Source organism: Henckelia pumila, chromosome 2 (genome assembly GCF_033568475.1).
Source record: "Henckelia pumila isolate YLH828 chromosome 2, ASM3356847v2, whole genome shotgun sequence".
Taxonomy (NCBI): Eukaryota; Viridiplantae; Streptophyta; class Magnoliopsida; order Lamiales; family Gesneriaceae; genus Henckelia; species Henckelia pumila.
The window spans coordinates 126,821,028-126,836,167 of record NC_133121.1 but is presented as its reverse complement, the minus strand read 5'-3'; the positions used below and the strand labels follow the sequence as shown (position 1 = coordinate 126,836,167).

General features: G+C 34.6%; 3 protein-coding genes across 3 annotated transcripts; all 3 read left to right on the top strand.

Moving 5' to 3' along the window:
* The first annotated feature begins 4,132 nt into the window (after nt 1–4,132).
* On the top strand, nt 4,133–4,789 carry LOC140884594 (flowering-promoting factor 1-like). Its single transcript, XM_073291391.1, has one exon. It carries the CDS (start codon nt 4,224–4,226, stop codon nt 4,566–4,568), a length of 345 nt encoding a protein of 114 aa, XP_073147492.1. The 5' UTR covers nt 4,133–4,223; the 3' UTR covers nt 4,569–4,789.
* Nucleotides 4,790–6,495: 1,706 nt separating this feature from the next.
* LOC140879559 (uncharacterized) lies at nt 6,496–12,091 on the top strand. The gene is made up of 8 exons (XM_073283320.1): nt 6,496–6,820; nt 7,088–7,413; nt 7,649–7,834; nt 7,934–8,035; nt 8,169–8,240; nt 8,332–8,448; nt 10,633–10,896; nt 11,000–12,091. Exons 1-8 carry the CDS (start codon nt 6,577–6,579, stop codon nt 11,816–11,818), a joined length of 2,130 nt encoding a protein of 709 aa, XP_073139421.1. The 5' UTR covers nt 6,496–6,576; the 3' UTR covers nt 11,819–12,091.
* Nucleotides 12,092–13,452: 1,361 nt separating this feature from the next.
* LOC140884663 (small RNA-binding protein 11, chloroplastic-like) lies at nt 13,453–14,673 on the top strand. Its single transcript, XM_073291492.1, has 4 exons — nt 13,453–13,665; nt 13,787–13,855; nt 13,962–14,068; nt 14,353–14,673. Exons 1-4 carry the CDS (start codon nt 13,629–13,631, stop codon nt 14,422–14,424), a joined length of 285 nt encoding a protein of 94 aa, XP_073147593.1. The 5' UTR covers nt 13,453–13,628; the 3' UTR covers nt 14,425–14,673.
* Nucleotides 14,674–15,140: the final 467 nt, after the last annotated feature.

Here is a 15,140-nt window from a genome sequence, read left to right as displayed (position 1 = left end):
ATATTTGTATAAAACTAAAAAAATGAAGTGTGTTTAATAAAGAGATGGAGTGTAAATAATAATTCTCAAAATTATGGACATGCATATATATAATATATATATCATAAATAATAATTAATTAAATTGTTTTAAAATTAAATGTTGGCGGGTTGGGGAGTCCAAACCAAGTTGGACTCGATCGGGTTTTGAAGTGGGACTGGACGGGTCCAGGTCCGGATCCGGGTCCGGGTCCGATTTTTTCTGGTGGGACGGATTCCGGGTTTGGTAAAACCCACCCGACCTTGAATTATTGAATATACTAATTACCAAAACCATGTATCCTAGCTATATTAGTATATAATGTTAGGAACCCCCTAATATATTCACGAGAAAAATAGCTCCCAACTGGTGCACGGAGGTGGACCGATTAAAGAACCTTTTCCTTTCACACTGTCCAGCTTTGATTAATTCATGTGTGTTTTATTTTTATAATATAATTTACGACCAAACTATATTTTTGATGACTAATTAATTAATTCGTGTTTTTGAGTCATAAATAAATATCAAGTACAAATAATTTGTGCTCGGTATCAATTAAATATGAAACTGGAAATGGTCCAGCTGAAGAAACCAGTGAGAACAATGGAATTAAACATTAGAATGCATGCTTACACCCCTGGAGTTATTAATTATTTTTTCAATTGCTTAATTTAAATTCCAAAGCAAACCCCATATCAGGAACAATGATTGGCGCGCGATTGGTCCGAATCTTTGTAAAAGGAAGGATTTCACTTTATTACCGACAATATTTTTGAGTGGCAACTGGCAATATTTAATTCATAAAATAACAAGATACAAATAATGAGACTTAAAAGGGATTTAATTATTTTTAGCATGCACGTACGTTTTTCTTGCGGCTGGTTCGAGTTCTTCATTCGTTCCATGCATGTATTAAAAAAAAGGAAAAACATCAACACTTGTCATACATATAATTTCAAAGTTATTTAAGTTAAATTTCATTTTGTATTGCAGTTATACTACAGATTTTGCTTGTGCATTAAATAAATTACACATTTTTATGGAAACCATTACATAAGTAGGTCAAATGTAAAGAAAATAAAAGATGTACATATATAGTTGTTTAATATTAGATATACATATATTTTGAAAATATATATCTTTCTTTCTAAAGATCATCTCCTTTCTTATCCTACGTATATCGAATTTATCCCGCACGACATGCGTGCGTATACTTAGAAAACGACTCGAGGATATGGTGGTGCTGCGAAGTATAGCCCCGACCCCTAGGATGCCATATTGGAAATTTTAGGCTAGCTCTAGACGTTGGACCATTAAAACAACATTCTCCATGTGATTGCATGTGATCATTCTCCTCAATATCCATATATATTGCATGCTAGCCTACTTATTTTGATTTAGATAAAAAAAAAAAAGAAAAAAAAAAAGAAAAGACAGTGCTACCAAAGGTGTGGTGTGGTCCATATAATGGTGGAATTGGTTATTTTGATTCACTTTGCCCATGAATCTTATATATCATGCATGTTGCAATTATTCATAACCTCACATGATATAAATTTTACAATTACATTATATATATTCTTTGCTATGCGTGTATGATACATATTGTACATATCAATATTGGCTAATTAAATTTCAATTATATTAATTATTTAATTTATATATATATCGCGTACACTTAAAAAAATCAGGATGATTAATTAGTATTTGAAAAATATATAGATGTGATCATATAGTTTAATTTTAATATATTTATATATAATATGAAGATGCATAAAGTGAATATATAATATCAAGAGTAACATCAACGAAGATCCCCTCCTCGTGGACAATTGTTATATCTTTCTAGCTTCTCCCTCGACGTATCGTTGTCTTGAAGCATGGGAGCACGTGATCTAAGTGGGCGTAACAAATGAAGTTATCGATATTGACTTTTCAACCTACTAATATTTTTTTCTACTTGTGTCGATATTTTATATATATATATATATATATATATATGAAAAAACGGTAAATTTGGTCATGTATGTTTGTTATTTTGTGATTTTGATCTTCTATGTTTTCATATTTCAGTTTTAGTCTTGCATATTCCGATTTTTGGCAATTTCGATCTTTTTTATTCGAAAATGCTTACGTGACATTGTACATGTCAGCTCCACATCAACACTAAATTGGTGTCACATCAGCGCCACAGCTCCACATTAGCACTGAATTGATGTCACGTCATCATCACGTCGAAAGAAGGATTAAAATTGACAAAAAATAAAGATAGCAGACTAAAACTGAAATTTGAAAATATAAAAAACTGAAATCACAAAATAACAAACATACATAATCAAAAAAATAATTTTTCAATATATATATATATATATAAATAAATAAATAAATATATACTCTACGAGACAGTTCCAAGATTCTCCCATTTTGAAAATTAAGTTAAAAAAACACACAGAGATTCTTCGTCATCTACTTTTTTCGTCGTCGCCCACTCAAATCTTAAGCTCAAAAAAAAAAAAAGAGGAAAGAAGGAAAGAATTACTATTTTTATTCAAAATTTCAAATGGATCCCACAATATCTATTCATACACACACATGTCTACGTACACACGTCTAACCAAAAGTTGAAAAAATTATCCAATCCCATCCACAAAAATATAAATACAAATGGACGGACAGATAAAAAATTTGACGAGACGGGTACAGTCGGTAGACGTAAATTTGATATAAACTTGAACACAAAGATTTAAATTTAATTTAATTTTGATTAAAATAATTTTTTTTATATATAATTGAGTCTCGAACTCGTCCACATGCAAACAAGTAAGCAATCAACAAATTATCAGGGGCGGTCCTGAGAAAAATGTGGCTCGGAACGAAGTTAAAAATATGATCTCCGTTCATTAATAATGTATATATATACACACACATATAATATTAAAGAACATCCAAATTAAAAATAATTTTAAACATAGTTTCTCAAAATAAATTATTCAACAACCAATATTATTTAAAATTCACTCTTACTACATTTTTTAAAACAAAGTCATCATTTTTTGACATTTTATGATGAATATTTATGCAAGAATTGAACTATTTAACTAATTTCATAAACAATGTAAAATAATACTAAATAATGAAGTAAAATATGGAAAAAATATATATATACAAATATATAGGAGAGAGATAATAAATTAGTGTAATATAAATTAATAAAATAATGATGCAACAATCCATTAGTAAATGAAAAAAATGAAAAAAAAAAAAATTCTACCTTTTGTAAAATTATTCAATTCCATAATCTGTAATGAGTAATCAACATGGTTAATTTAATTGAATAATAAGTAAAAAAAACTTAATGGTATGTCTACCTATGACGCAACGAAAGTCTGCGATAAATTTTCGTGCATGTATTAAATTGGTTGGAGGGCCGCACGAGGAATGAAGATAGAAAATGAACAGAGTTAGTGAACCATATATGAGTGTTTGTGGTGATTTAACTCATTTGGAGCAAGATTTTTGTCATAAATACATAATCACGATTTTTTTATTTTGTTATATCACTATTTATTAATTAAATTTATTTTCATATTAATTTAAATACTAATTTTTTAAAAATAACGGAGCCCGTCTCAAAGTGGGGCCTTGGCGATCGCCCGACCCGCCCTGCCTTAGGGCCGCCCCTGCAAATTATAGCCCACTCGATCGTACATATCCTTTATATTTTATTAAGTGAGAGAGTCATTTAAAAACTGGTTTGTATGTTGGTATGACTGCTCCAACTTCTCCACCCATTTCTCCAAACTAATACCACACGTCCTCAATTTTGTTTTCCCATCAAATACTAAATAATAGATTACTCATAATTAAGAAATCTTTATCCATAATTACATGCAAACAATATATCTATTTATCCATTATATTTCACACACAACGTGTATGTGCCCACTTGCTAGTATAATATATTGTGGATATATGTATTAACACATATCAACATCAGCTCTCTTTTCATCCACTAGCAATTATACCAAGTGAATGCAAGAGTATTCTTACTTTGTTCTTTCTGTCCCCATTACGCATATAAATACCCCTTCACCCTTCCCCCATCTTCATCATCGATCTCCACCACAAAGCACTATCTCATTTCCAATATATTAAACCCTCTTCCTCCATCAACATACTATACATCATCAAGAAGATCATCCGTCATGTCTGGTGTTTGGTTATTCAAAAACAACGGAGTAATTCAACTCGTCGAAAATGCGTCGGATCATCAGTATGATTCAGACGGGAGACGCGGCTCGAAAAAGAAGGTGTTGGTTCACTTACCGACAGGCCAAATGGTGACATCATACGGTTTTCTCGAGCAGATCCTGACCGGTTTAGGTTGGGAGAGATACTACGACGGCGACCCCGACCTCTTCCAATTCCACAAGCGTTCTTCTATAGATCTCATATCCTTGCCATGGGACTTCTCCAGATTCAATTCCGTCTACATGTACGATATCGTCATCAAGAACCCTAATATCTTCCATGTTCGTGACATCATCTAAATTTCCCATCTGCTGGAGTGGAATTATGTATCAATCGCATGCATTATATATAGAGTGTGGTTTTGTACAATATATTAGTTTTATGTTTCAGAGTACATACATGAGTCGCAAGTGCTGTTTGTAACTAGCATTAATTAGTTGGGTTTTAATTCTTAATTTCTTCCTTTTATTTTGTTGGTTTGAAAGTACGTAATAGGGTTTGGAGTAGTTGTCTAGGTATATTGTAAGTGTACCTCCGAATTTCTGCATGTGTATATATACACACAATCTTTTTCAAGTTTCGTGGTTTCCCAAAATTAATATTATATGTTCATTAATTATATATAACATATATAGTACATTAATATTCGAAAACTTTCTTACACTTTTTTCGATTCGATTTATGGGAACGCGAAGGTATCGAGGGATGGTCATCCACGTGAACTTGATTCATCCTAAAATTGCATTTTCTACACGTGTCATTTGCCTACAGACGGGGCAAGTTGAGGACCAAATCTTTAGTGAAAATTATAGCTAATATTTTACTTTTCAAGATTTGACACTACTTGTGTGAACCACCCACCCACCGATCAACTTGTTCCCAATGTAGGAATAAGTCAATTTTAAGTACTTTCTGTTAATATATATAGTTTAGCTTTAGTTATCATCTTGTTTTTTGGATATGATTTTACCTGATGTGTTTTGGAAATTGGTCGATGGGTTGAGGTTACAATCAGTCATAGGAAGAAAATTTAATTATCTAGATCAAAATAAAGCTTTATATATAAGTCATTTTGATTTAAATGGTGTTGCAGTTAGTGTTTATCCGTACCTTATTATAAGGCCTACGTTATTATAAGGCACAATCCGTGATACGTATTGATAATTAGGTAGTATTTGGGAGAACTTGTGGAAATCACTTCTCAGCTTTTATTTCACAAAAATTTAAAATTTTATTGAAATTTTGTTAACGAAAAATTGAATAAGTGCTTTATAGAAGCTCTCTCAATTAAACGCTACCTTGGTCTCATGGTAGGATCAACTTCTTAAATTATTTTAAAAACCGCGCCGGCGCCAATGACCACCAGTCAATTTTAATAATTGTGATATGACCTCTATTTTAATATAAAAATCAAACCAAATATAATAAAATGGATTACCCTAGTTGTTGGCTTGTTGCACGGAGACACTAGTTAGGAGCCCCGCCTTCCCTTTAAACACTTAATAAGACTTAATATGAACTTTACCGAGTTCCATCACATATATATGTGATCAGGGATGGCAAAAAGGGAAAATTTGATGCCACCTTTGGGGTAGCTATCCGAAGGGTGTATCGAATGACCCAAAACAAATTGCATTAAGATGCAAAATGATTTTGGGTAATTGATGCTGGTACACGTGCAATCTGCCAGCAGATTTTGCATTAATATAATATATTTTGAGAAAGCCAGTAATATCAATTTAAAATATGTTATGTTTTAAAACTTAACTTAATAAGTTAATGCTTCTAAAACCTTCATTATTTTTTACACTAGATAAGCTTTATTTGAAATTTTTTTTTATCTTTTTTCTTCCATTTTTGTTTAAAAAAACTATTCTTTAATAAAAATATTGTTTATCTACTTAATTTTAAAAATAAAATACAATTTTTTTCCTAAAAAATGAAATACCATTTTTAGATAAAATCAATATTTCTACCAACTCCAATTGAAATTATAAATTCAATTGAATTTAAAATTCAATTCCAAATCCAAATATCGTTTTTCAATCCAACCAAACATAACGCGAGATTGTTAGTTGGGTTTCCTCTTGTAATGGGCTCTGCATTTCACTGAATTTGGGCCTTCTGTTCTACATTTCGGATCAAAGCCCAATTAACCCGCTTGCCATTTGATGCCCTAACCCCAGTTATATCCTTTCGATTACTAGGGGTCGGTATTTCTTTTCCCGTTCTCAAAAAATCACAACGCACGCACGAGAATAGTAACTGCTACTCGGAACCCTAGTTACCTACCTGACCCGAAAAGCTATGGCGGAGGAGGAATTGGTTACGTCACCCGTGTCTAGCCCCACACTCACCGATAACCACAAGAGAAAGCTCGAAGATTTGGAGGCGCCCGCGCCAGAATCAACTACTCATTCCCCGTCTAAAGCCGTATCGGATCCTGATTCTTCTAAGAACGATGCGGAGGAAGAAGAGAATGGCGGTGCCGATGAGTTGGAGGCAAAGAGGCCGCGTTTGGAGGCTAATGTCAACGAGCCAGATGCCCTTGGTAATTCGACTTTTCTACGGCTTTGTTTGGTTACACAGGTTTTACATTAATGGGTGGCCTTGGTAATTCGTCTTCATTACCGCTCTGTGTAGTTATACTTATACAGGTTTTGCATTCATGGATGTAGCAAAATGTATAAATATCAAATATGTAATTGTATTTGTGTGTCCCTCGTCAGAAAGTTTATGTTACCCAATTACCGTTTGCACCTTAGTTAACGACTGACGCAACAATAAATTCGAAGGCGCTAATTAGCTTTTGTGACAGTTTCCCAGAATGGACACCAAGAGGAGGAGAAGGATGGCGAACTGAAAGATGAGGAAATTGAGCAATCTGAGGCTGCAATTGACAACAGTGAGTTGGTGTCAGAGGCTCATGAACCTGTTAAAGAGTCATTGGAGATTGTTACTGAAGAAAGGGTCCTCAATGAGGATGCTGAGGCTGAAAATGGAGAGGAACCAGAGCAATCAAAGGTTGAAGTCGAAGAATCTTCCAAGGAACTTCCTGAAGAGAACAGTGTTCCTCCTGATGAGCTGCAGTCAGTGTCTGAGACACAAATTATTTCACGCCAAATGGAGGTTCCCAACGATAAGGTGAATCAATGAAAGGATTGATAAAGCCAATTTCCAACTCCTATGTTGTACCAACTTGTTTAAATTAATAAAGACCCTTATTTATTTTATGTTTGTACTACAAACTCCTAGTTTGGTGGAACTCTGCTTGCTCTCCTGGGCATGGTTTATGGACTCTTGAACTAACTCCATCATACAGTCCCCTTTTTTCCCCTAGATATTTATGATAACTAGTTTTGTTTTTTTGTTCTCATAGGTCGGAGTTCTGATTGGCAAGGCAGGAGATACCATTCGCTCCCTGCAAGATAATTCTGGTGCCAAAATTCAGATCATGAAGGATGCTGAAGCGGACCCACAGTCTACCACACGACCTTTGGAGCTGATTGGAACCCTGGAAAACATTACCAGGGCTGAGAAGTTGATAAAGGCTGTAATTGCTGAAGTATATTATTTTTTTATCTTCACTGAGCTATTATTCTTTGTCCTATTGCCCACAGTATGTGGATACTTAAATTGGAATTACTGATGTATTGTATTCTAGGCTGATGCTGGAGGTTCTCCGTCCCTTGTTGCTAGGGGATTCAACACTGTGCAGGCTGCTGGAGGTGGAGAACAACTCGAAATACAAGTCCCAATTGAGAAGGTTTTTTAAAATTTTCTTTTTAAAAAATTATCTTTTGCTCTCTGCACCTTTTCTTTTTTGTTATCTATGTTGGTTGGCTGTATAAAATTTCTTTGGGCTCATTGTGGATTTTGAATTTCATCGAGTGATTTAGGTTGGTATAATTATTGGAAAGGGTGGGGAAACAATCAGGAGCCTACAGACAAGATCTGGGGCTCGCATTCAGGTAGTAGATTCGTATCAGCACGTCTTCAGATGAGTACAACCAAGTTTTTAATTATAACTGTACTGACAATTTTCATCTTATATATATCTAGTTGATACAGCAAAATCTTTCTGAAGGAAACCAACCTACGGAGAGGACCGTCCGTGTTTCTGGCAATAAAAAGCAGATTGAGATTGCAACGGATATGATAAAAGATGTAATGAATCAGGTTTGTCCGGTTTTTCTCCTTTAGTTAGCACATGTATGGTATTACACAAGTTTTTACTTTTAAATGTTGTTTGAAAGCTCCTGCTCTGGGATTCTTATATGATAGGTTTTACATGTGCATTCTTATTTTTTTGACGACACTACTTCATATTGTTGATTTGTGTAACTTTTGTCTCTCTATCTCTTGATTACAACCACACTCATTATCATGTAATATTTGCTGAAATATTCTCGTGATTCATTGTTTGTTTCCAAAGAAACTGCTATGTATTAGCTTGAAATCTGCAGTGCAGCTAACCTGTAATTTCTGCTGTTAGCTCGAGGAGATTATGTTTGGCTTTCGTTAGGACATTGCTTTTATAGATACTAAAATATTTTCTTGATATTATATTAACTAATGACAACAGAATCTTGCCACCTGCATTAGAAGTTGCTCGTTTTCTTGAATATCTGATTTTTTTATGTAATGCCGTTATGATATTTAAAAATCTTATTGTTTGATGAATTTTGCTTACATGAAACTAATAATAATAATTAGTTTACTGTGCTCTTTGCATTAATGTACTGATGGTCGATGGCTTTCTCAATTGCCAACCTTCATATGTGGAGGCAATGACACATTGTCCCAAATCTAAATATGGTCAAGCTTAATATGTTAGTGTGGGTTATACAAACATCGATGCCTTCTCTGAGTCAAGCACACCTATTTATGGCGACCCATGGTCAGAGATATTTAATTGAATGCCAATGACTACGCATGCCTTATGCCTATCAAGAATCTTGAATGCTGTTAGGAAGATCTGATATGCAAATAAACTATCGGTTGGCATGATTTGTTTATCTTGAAGTGCCGATTTCGAATTGGTTGGCTTTAAAAATGCAGATTTGGCTTTACCTTTCACATCCGGTTCGCATTGCCTTGTTGGTGTATCAATAGACAACTACTATTCAATCTCATCCACAGAAGAGATGTATCAAGCATTAGACCTCGACAGTGCAGGATGTTAATGGTCGGTAAGATTGCTTCAAGACTTGGAAACTGATAATACTAATAAGGCTCTGGCATGCCTGATATCATATCTTTGAGACGTATTAGAAAGCGGTGCCATGTCTAGTCAAATCATCTGTATACAAGTAGTTTGGTTCTATTTGCCCAAAATCGTTTAATGTCATGCCATGTGTTGGATAATAAAGCACCTTTTGTTTTTCTATACTTTTAAATTCGATTTGTGTGCTTTGCCTTTTGGAAGCCAAGAGGGGGTGGTTTCCTTTTGAAGCTCATAATTCCGTTTTAATATTATATTCTAACCCTATTTATGATTTGTTTGAAAATTTAAATAACATCATAATATTGAAAAATTAAATGTTCCAACACTTTCCGACATGACATGACACTGTCAGTAGAAAATTTGACCTGCCATTCTTCACATTCTCCAATGCGACTTTTGGAAGTATCTTACTGATGCACCGAAACATTATGTAAGAGTTTGATAGTTAATGTGTATTAGCCTTCATTTAGTCAGCAGGAAATTAGCAAAATAAGAAAGGCAAAAGAATTTTGAGTAACTCCAATCCCGTGTATCATTTTTAGATGTGAAATGACTGAGGAATTTCTACATGGCTCTAATTTTGAAGACATAGATTGGTTCGCCAAGAATTCTTTCTCCAATAACACTTCTATTGATTGTGTTTCCCTATGAAATCTGCTGTTCCCTCTCATATTTCGTGGGCTTTGTTTTTTAATTGAATAAGCAGATTTGCACTGATTCATTCGTAACATATGAAGCATTATGATTTTGTTTTGATCTTGGAAATATTTCTTGACCTCTCTTTTTCATTTTATGTTCATTCAAAACTTAGATATGCTCTCTACCTGTATTCTCGTTAGATCTCTGTGATAATGTTTTTGGTATAGACATTTTGATTGCTTTATATAATTATGTGATATGTTACGTCATATTTCCAGAGCTCTTTGAATTATGTTTTTTCCTCCGTTCTGATTTCTGCTGTCCTATGTGGATAAACACAATGGGATGTATTCAACTGTGTTTTTTGGTCAGGTATCTTGTGCATTGAGGTGCATTTGACTACAGATTGAACACTGGATCCTGCAGTTAATGAATTCAGAGTTTTTGTTATTACTGGATATTGAATTCTTTCATATAAACTCATTTGCTTGGTGCAGACTTCAAGGCCCTCGCCTCACTCTGGTGGGTATGGTCAACAAAGTTCCCGTCCACGTGCTGCTTCACAATGGGGATCTCGTGGTTCTCATCATGGACAGTTCTCGGGGTATGATTATCCGCAAAGAGGACCATATCCATCTCAGAGTTCACAATATCCCCCTCCGGCATATGGTAATTATCCCCCCCAACAGGGTCCTCGAAGCAACTATGGTTCAAGCTGGGAACAAAGGCCCCAATCAGCAGTGCGAGGGCCATCACCCCAGGTTCTTGTTTTACTTAATTTTTTTGGTCCAATGGCCAGGGTTAGTTCACTCTACTTACTCATGATTCGGGTCCTTTTATTTTGAACAATTCCTCCTTTGCCAGGGCAATTACAACTATGGACAACAAGGTCATGACTATGGTCATCCACCACCTTATTCACAAACACCTGCCCAATCCTATGGCCATGGGTATAATGAAGTTAAATACGATCATCATTCTGCTCAACAGCAATTCGGGCACATGGGTCCACAGCAAACATCTTATGCTCAAGGTGGCGCACAATCAGGGTATGGTCCACAGGACCAATATGGTAAGCCAGCAATGTACAGCATGCCACCCCAAGGAACCCATCCTCAACAATATGGTCAACCCAGGCCTGGTCAACCTGGAACCATGCCTCATCAAGGTGCTCAGTCATATGGTCAAAATGTGCCACCTCAACAGTCGTACCAGTATCCATCAAGTGGACAGATGCAGCCAAACTATCCTTCCTACGGTTCTACAGTCTCTAGTGATGGATACAGTCATGCACCCCCTGCCATGACACCTGCTGCTTCTGGTTATCCCACACAAGGGGGGCAGCCTGTTGCAGGGTATGCTCAACAGCCTGCTGCATATCCTCAGCCAGGACCTACTGGAGGCTATGGTTCTTATCCAGCTGCTCAAACTGGTTATGCTGAACAAACTGCTGCCACTAATACTGGTTATGGATATCAAGGGCAAGCAGATGCTGCTTATGGTGTTCAAGTAGGGGCTTATGCTCAACCATCTCAAACTCAGCCCACCTATGATCAGTCTGGTGGTTATGGAACTGCGCCTGTGGCTGCTGCTTATGCAAAAAGTGCATCACCTCAAGCTGCTGCTACTGCATATCCACAACAATATGATTCCAGTCAGCAATACGCTGCTCAGCATCGTTGAAGTTTATTATGCAATATAAAAAGCCAAATGATCCGAGGGAGGTGGACATGGTTTTCTTAGTATCTTTGTTTTATTTACTTGTACTCCTAACTCGTAGGCCTAAAACTCTTGTAGGATGCTGCTTAGTTCATGCGCTATTTTTACTTTATGAGTAAGTTCTTGCGCTATTAAATGTTTTGTTGAGTACTTAGCCTGCCAACACTAGACGCACTTTACATCTTCTCTAAAAATCTTTATTTCAACTGATATTTGCTTCCGCGCCTTACGCTGATACCTCCTATGTCACTGCATAACATTCTTCTAGGACAATAACATTTCCGTGCCATTTTTTTTAATGTTATGTATAGATTAATGTGTGAAAAAAATAAGGATCATCTTATGAATTATTAGTAAATTATTAAATTGCTCGATGAATGATTGCAAGTGGTAAAACTAAAAACTAAGGGTGTCAATTTTGGTGGGTCGGGTGGATTCGGGTCGGGTTGATGAAAATAATTTTAAAAATTTTCTGAATCCGAACCGACCCGAAAATGACCAATCCAAATCCAACTAATCTGATCAACTCAATTTTATTTTTATTTATTTATTTTAACAAAATAATTAAATAAAAATACAAAACACACAATAATAATAGTAATATTTAATTTAATCACATAATAATAAAATCTAATCTTATATATAATTTAAATTTAAAAGTTTAGTTGTAAAAAATTTAAACTATATTTATTACAAAAAATAAAAAATTATTTTTAAAAATAAAAATTGTACATAATAAACAGGACGAAAATCTATATCAATATACAATTTTTTTTTTGTGCAAACATACAACGTATAAAATGTAGCAAATCTTTCATAATTTTATATAAACATAATAATAATTAAATTTTTTGGGTCATGTTGGGCGAACCCGGGTTGACCCGAACCCGAACCCGATTAATTTTTTCGGGTTTGCTTTCGGGTCAACCCGATTCAATCCAAACACAAAAATTCTAAACTCTAACCCAATATTTTTTTGGTCGACTCGTGTCGGGTTGACGGGTTAAGTTGAGTTTTGATACCTCTAATAAAAACAATTTTACTATTGTTTTGATGTTTAAATTGATTTCAGTGTCAAATAAATCCGTTGTATTATATGTTTTATGATGAGCATATTTTATTATTTATTAATTAATTACATAATAATCAATAATTTCCATGTATTATAAATAAATAAATAAAATGAAATTTACCACTCAAATGTGCATTTGTGCTCAAGGTCGTGTAGCCTTATTTCCAAAGGTAAAATTGTTGTTTGTTATTTTGTGATTTCCATTTTTTGTATTTTTATATTTGAGTTTTAGTCTATTATCTTTGTTTTTTTTTTGGATTTTTTTTTTTTCTGATGTGACGTTGATATGTCACCAATGTAGAGCTAATGTGGAGCTAAAGTGTATAGGATCACATAAGCATTTAAAAAAAAGAACTAAAATTATCAAAAATCAAAATATGTGTGACTAAACTAAAATATGAAAACATAAAAAAAATAGAAAAATCGCATGGTTTTAAGCTTTCGAAACCAAAATTGCATTTTTTTAGAAATTTAATTCAAACAGGAATTTTGGGTGGACCCATAAACCCTCGTGCATCACCGCTCCAAATTAGGTTTGGCAACCCAGCTAGCACATTCAGTTTCTAATTTTCATAAGCAAACAGTTCTGTTATCCACTCGACTTTCGATGCGAAGAAGCGGTGCGTGATTTTGAGGTGTTCTGATCATAAATCTTCACGGTTGTCATCGAATAGCTTCCGTTGGTTCAGATCAAGCTCTCGTATGGCTAAAAGATCGGTTTCTGAGCTTTTTGTGTCCAGTAAGTCATAAGTGGCAACCTACAACTGGCGGAGGGTTTTAGACAAGACAGACGATTGCACAAAAATACATCCTCGAGTTGATCAAATCTTTTCTTTCTTTGTTGTTTTTTCTGCCTACAGGGTTGTCGTTTTACACCACAACTGAAGAGTTGAAGAGGCTATTCTCCCCGTTTGGGGTGGTTAAACAAGGTAAAATCTATGCGAGTGTTTTTCTTTTGTGCTGTACTGTTAGCGTCACTGTTGAATTGATTGTTACCCGCACGGCACTTATGTTGTGTATCGGTGATCGGTACAGCGAGGCTCATCAATGACCCAAGAACTCAAAGGCATAAAGGCTTTGGCTTTGTCGAATTTGGGTCGGAAATCGAAGCTCAGAATGCTTTGAAGGCCATGAATGGCAGGGTACATACTATGACTTGAATCTTTTTAATAACCTTATTTTACATATATATAATATAATATGCTTCACTGGTGAATCATTGGTGTTTATTACAACTGTGATTGGTGACACCTTGCATACATACACGCATTGGAAGCGAGAAGAAGTTGGTTTTCAGAAGTCGAATTGAGACAGATTAGCTCATACCACAATCACAGTCTTACCTTCACTAGAATTTCAATTTCCACAAGCGATTCGATTTCTCTCCTGTTCCTTCTAAATTTTTGAGATGGCATGCCTTTTTCAGATAGTGAGTGGACGGTTGATGTTTGTGGAGTTTGCGGAGGGAATCAACATCCCGAAGACACACCAATCTTGACATTCTGTATGAATGAATATAATCGCTGTTACGCAGAGTTCAAGTTTGCTCTTCAAGGCAAGAACAGCTTCGCATTTGGCGTGAGGAAGGCCTTAACAGCTGAAGTTGCTGAAGGTTATTCATGCTAATGTCCCCCTTGGCTCGCTTGATCTCTTATTGTTTGGGTTGAGTATTGGTCCTAAATTTCACTGTTCTGTACTGTGTTGGAATTAATTTTTCAATCATAAAATTAGATGCTAGTAAGATTAATCTCCATTTGCACCTTATGGCTTATAATCTTAGTCACAAAATATTAGTTACTTTGTGATAAATTATATTTGCAGTTAATTGTGTGCAAAACTAGATGATGATTAACAAAATTTTGATTCAATCAGACTACTGATTCAAGTATTCAACTAAACTAAATTAGTGATCCATTATATTGATTCAGTAAAATACTAAAATAGTTATTGATATGAAAAAATTTTATATAAAACTCTACTGAACTATAATATAGTTTTTTAACATCAATAACTATTGTACCATAAATGTTTATGAATATTTAACATTTAATTTATTCGGGGGCGTGCAATAATTCATTTTAAGTTGGTTTGATGAATAATTTTAAAGTTTCCACACACCGTTTTATTTTTTATAGATTGGACCAGGTTTATCAAAATGAACATACACAGTAAAACAATTGTAGTAAATAATCTGGTTAGAATGGTTTGATTATT

Bases quoted from the DNA above. Each gene is read 5' to 3' on its own strand.
- LOC140884594 (XM_073291391.1), top strand. From the start codon at position 4,224: ATGTCTGGTGTTTGGTTATTCAAAAACAACGGAGTAATTCAACTCGTC.
- LOC140879559 (XM_073283320.1), top strand. From the start codon at position 6,577: ATGGCGGAGGAGGAATTGGTTACGTCACCCGTGTCTAGCCCCACACTC. The intron at 8,241-8,331 runs GTAGTAGATTCG...ATATATATCTAG, and splicing joins GATCTGGGGCTCGCATTCAG to TTGATACAGCAAAATCTTTC. The intron at 10,897-10,999 runs GTTCTTGTTTTA...CTCCTTTGCCAG, and splicing joins TGCGAGGGCCATCACCCCAG to GGCAATTACAACTATGGACA.
- LOC140884663 (XM_073291492.1), top strand. From the start codon at position 13,629: ATGGCTAAAAGATCGGTTTCTGAGCTTTTTGTGTCCA. The intron at 13,666-13,786 runs GTAAGTCATAAG...TTCTGCCTACAG, and splicing joins TTCTGAGCTTTTTGTGTCCA to GGTTGTCGTTTTACACCACA. The intron at 14,069-14,352 runs GTACATACTATG...TGCCTTTTTCAG, and splicing joins TGAAGGCCATGAATGGCAGG to ATAGTGAGTGGACGGTTGAT.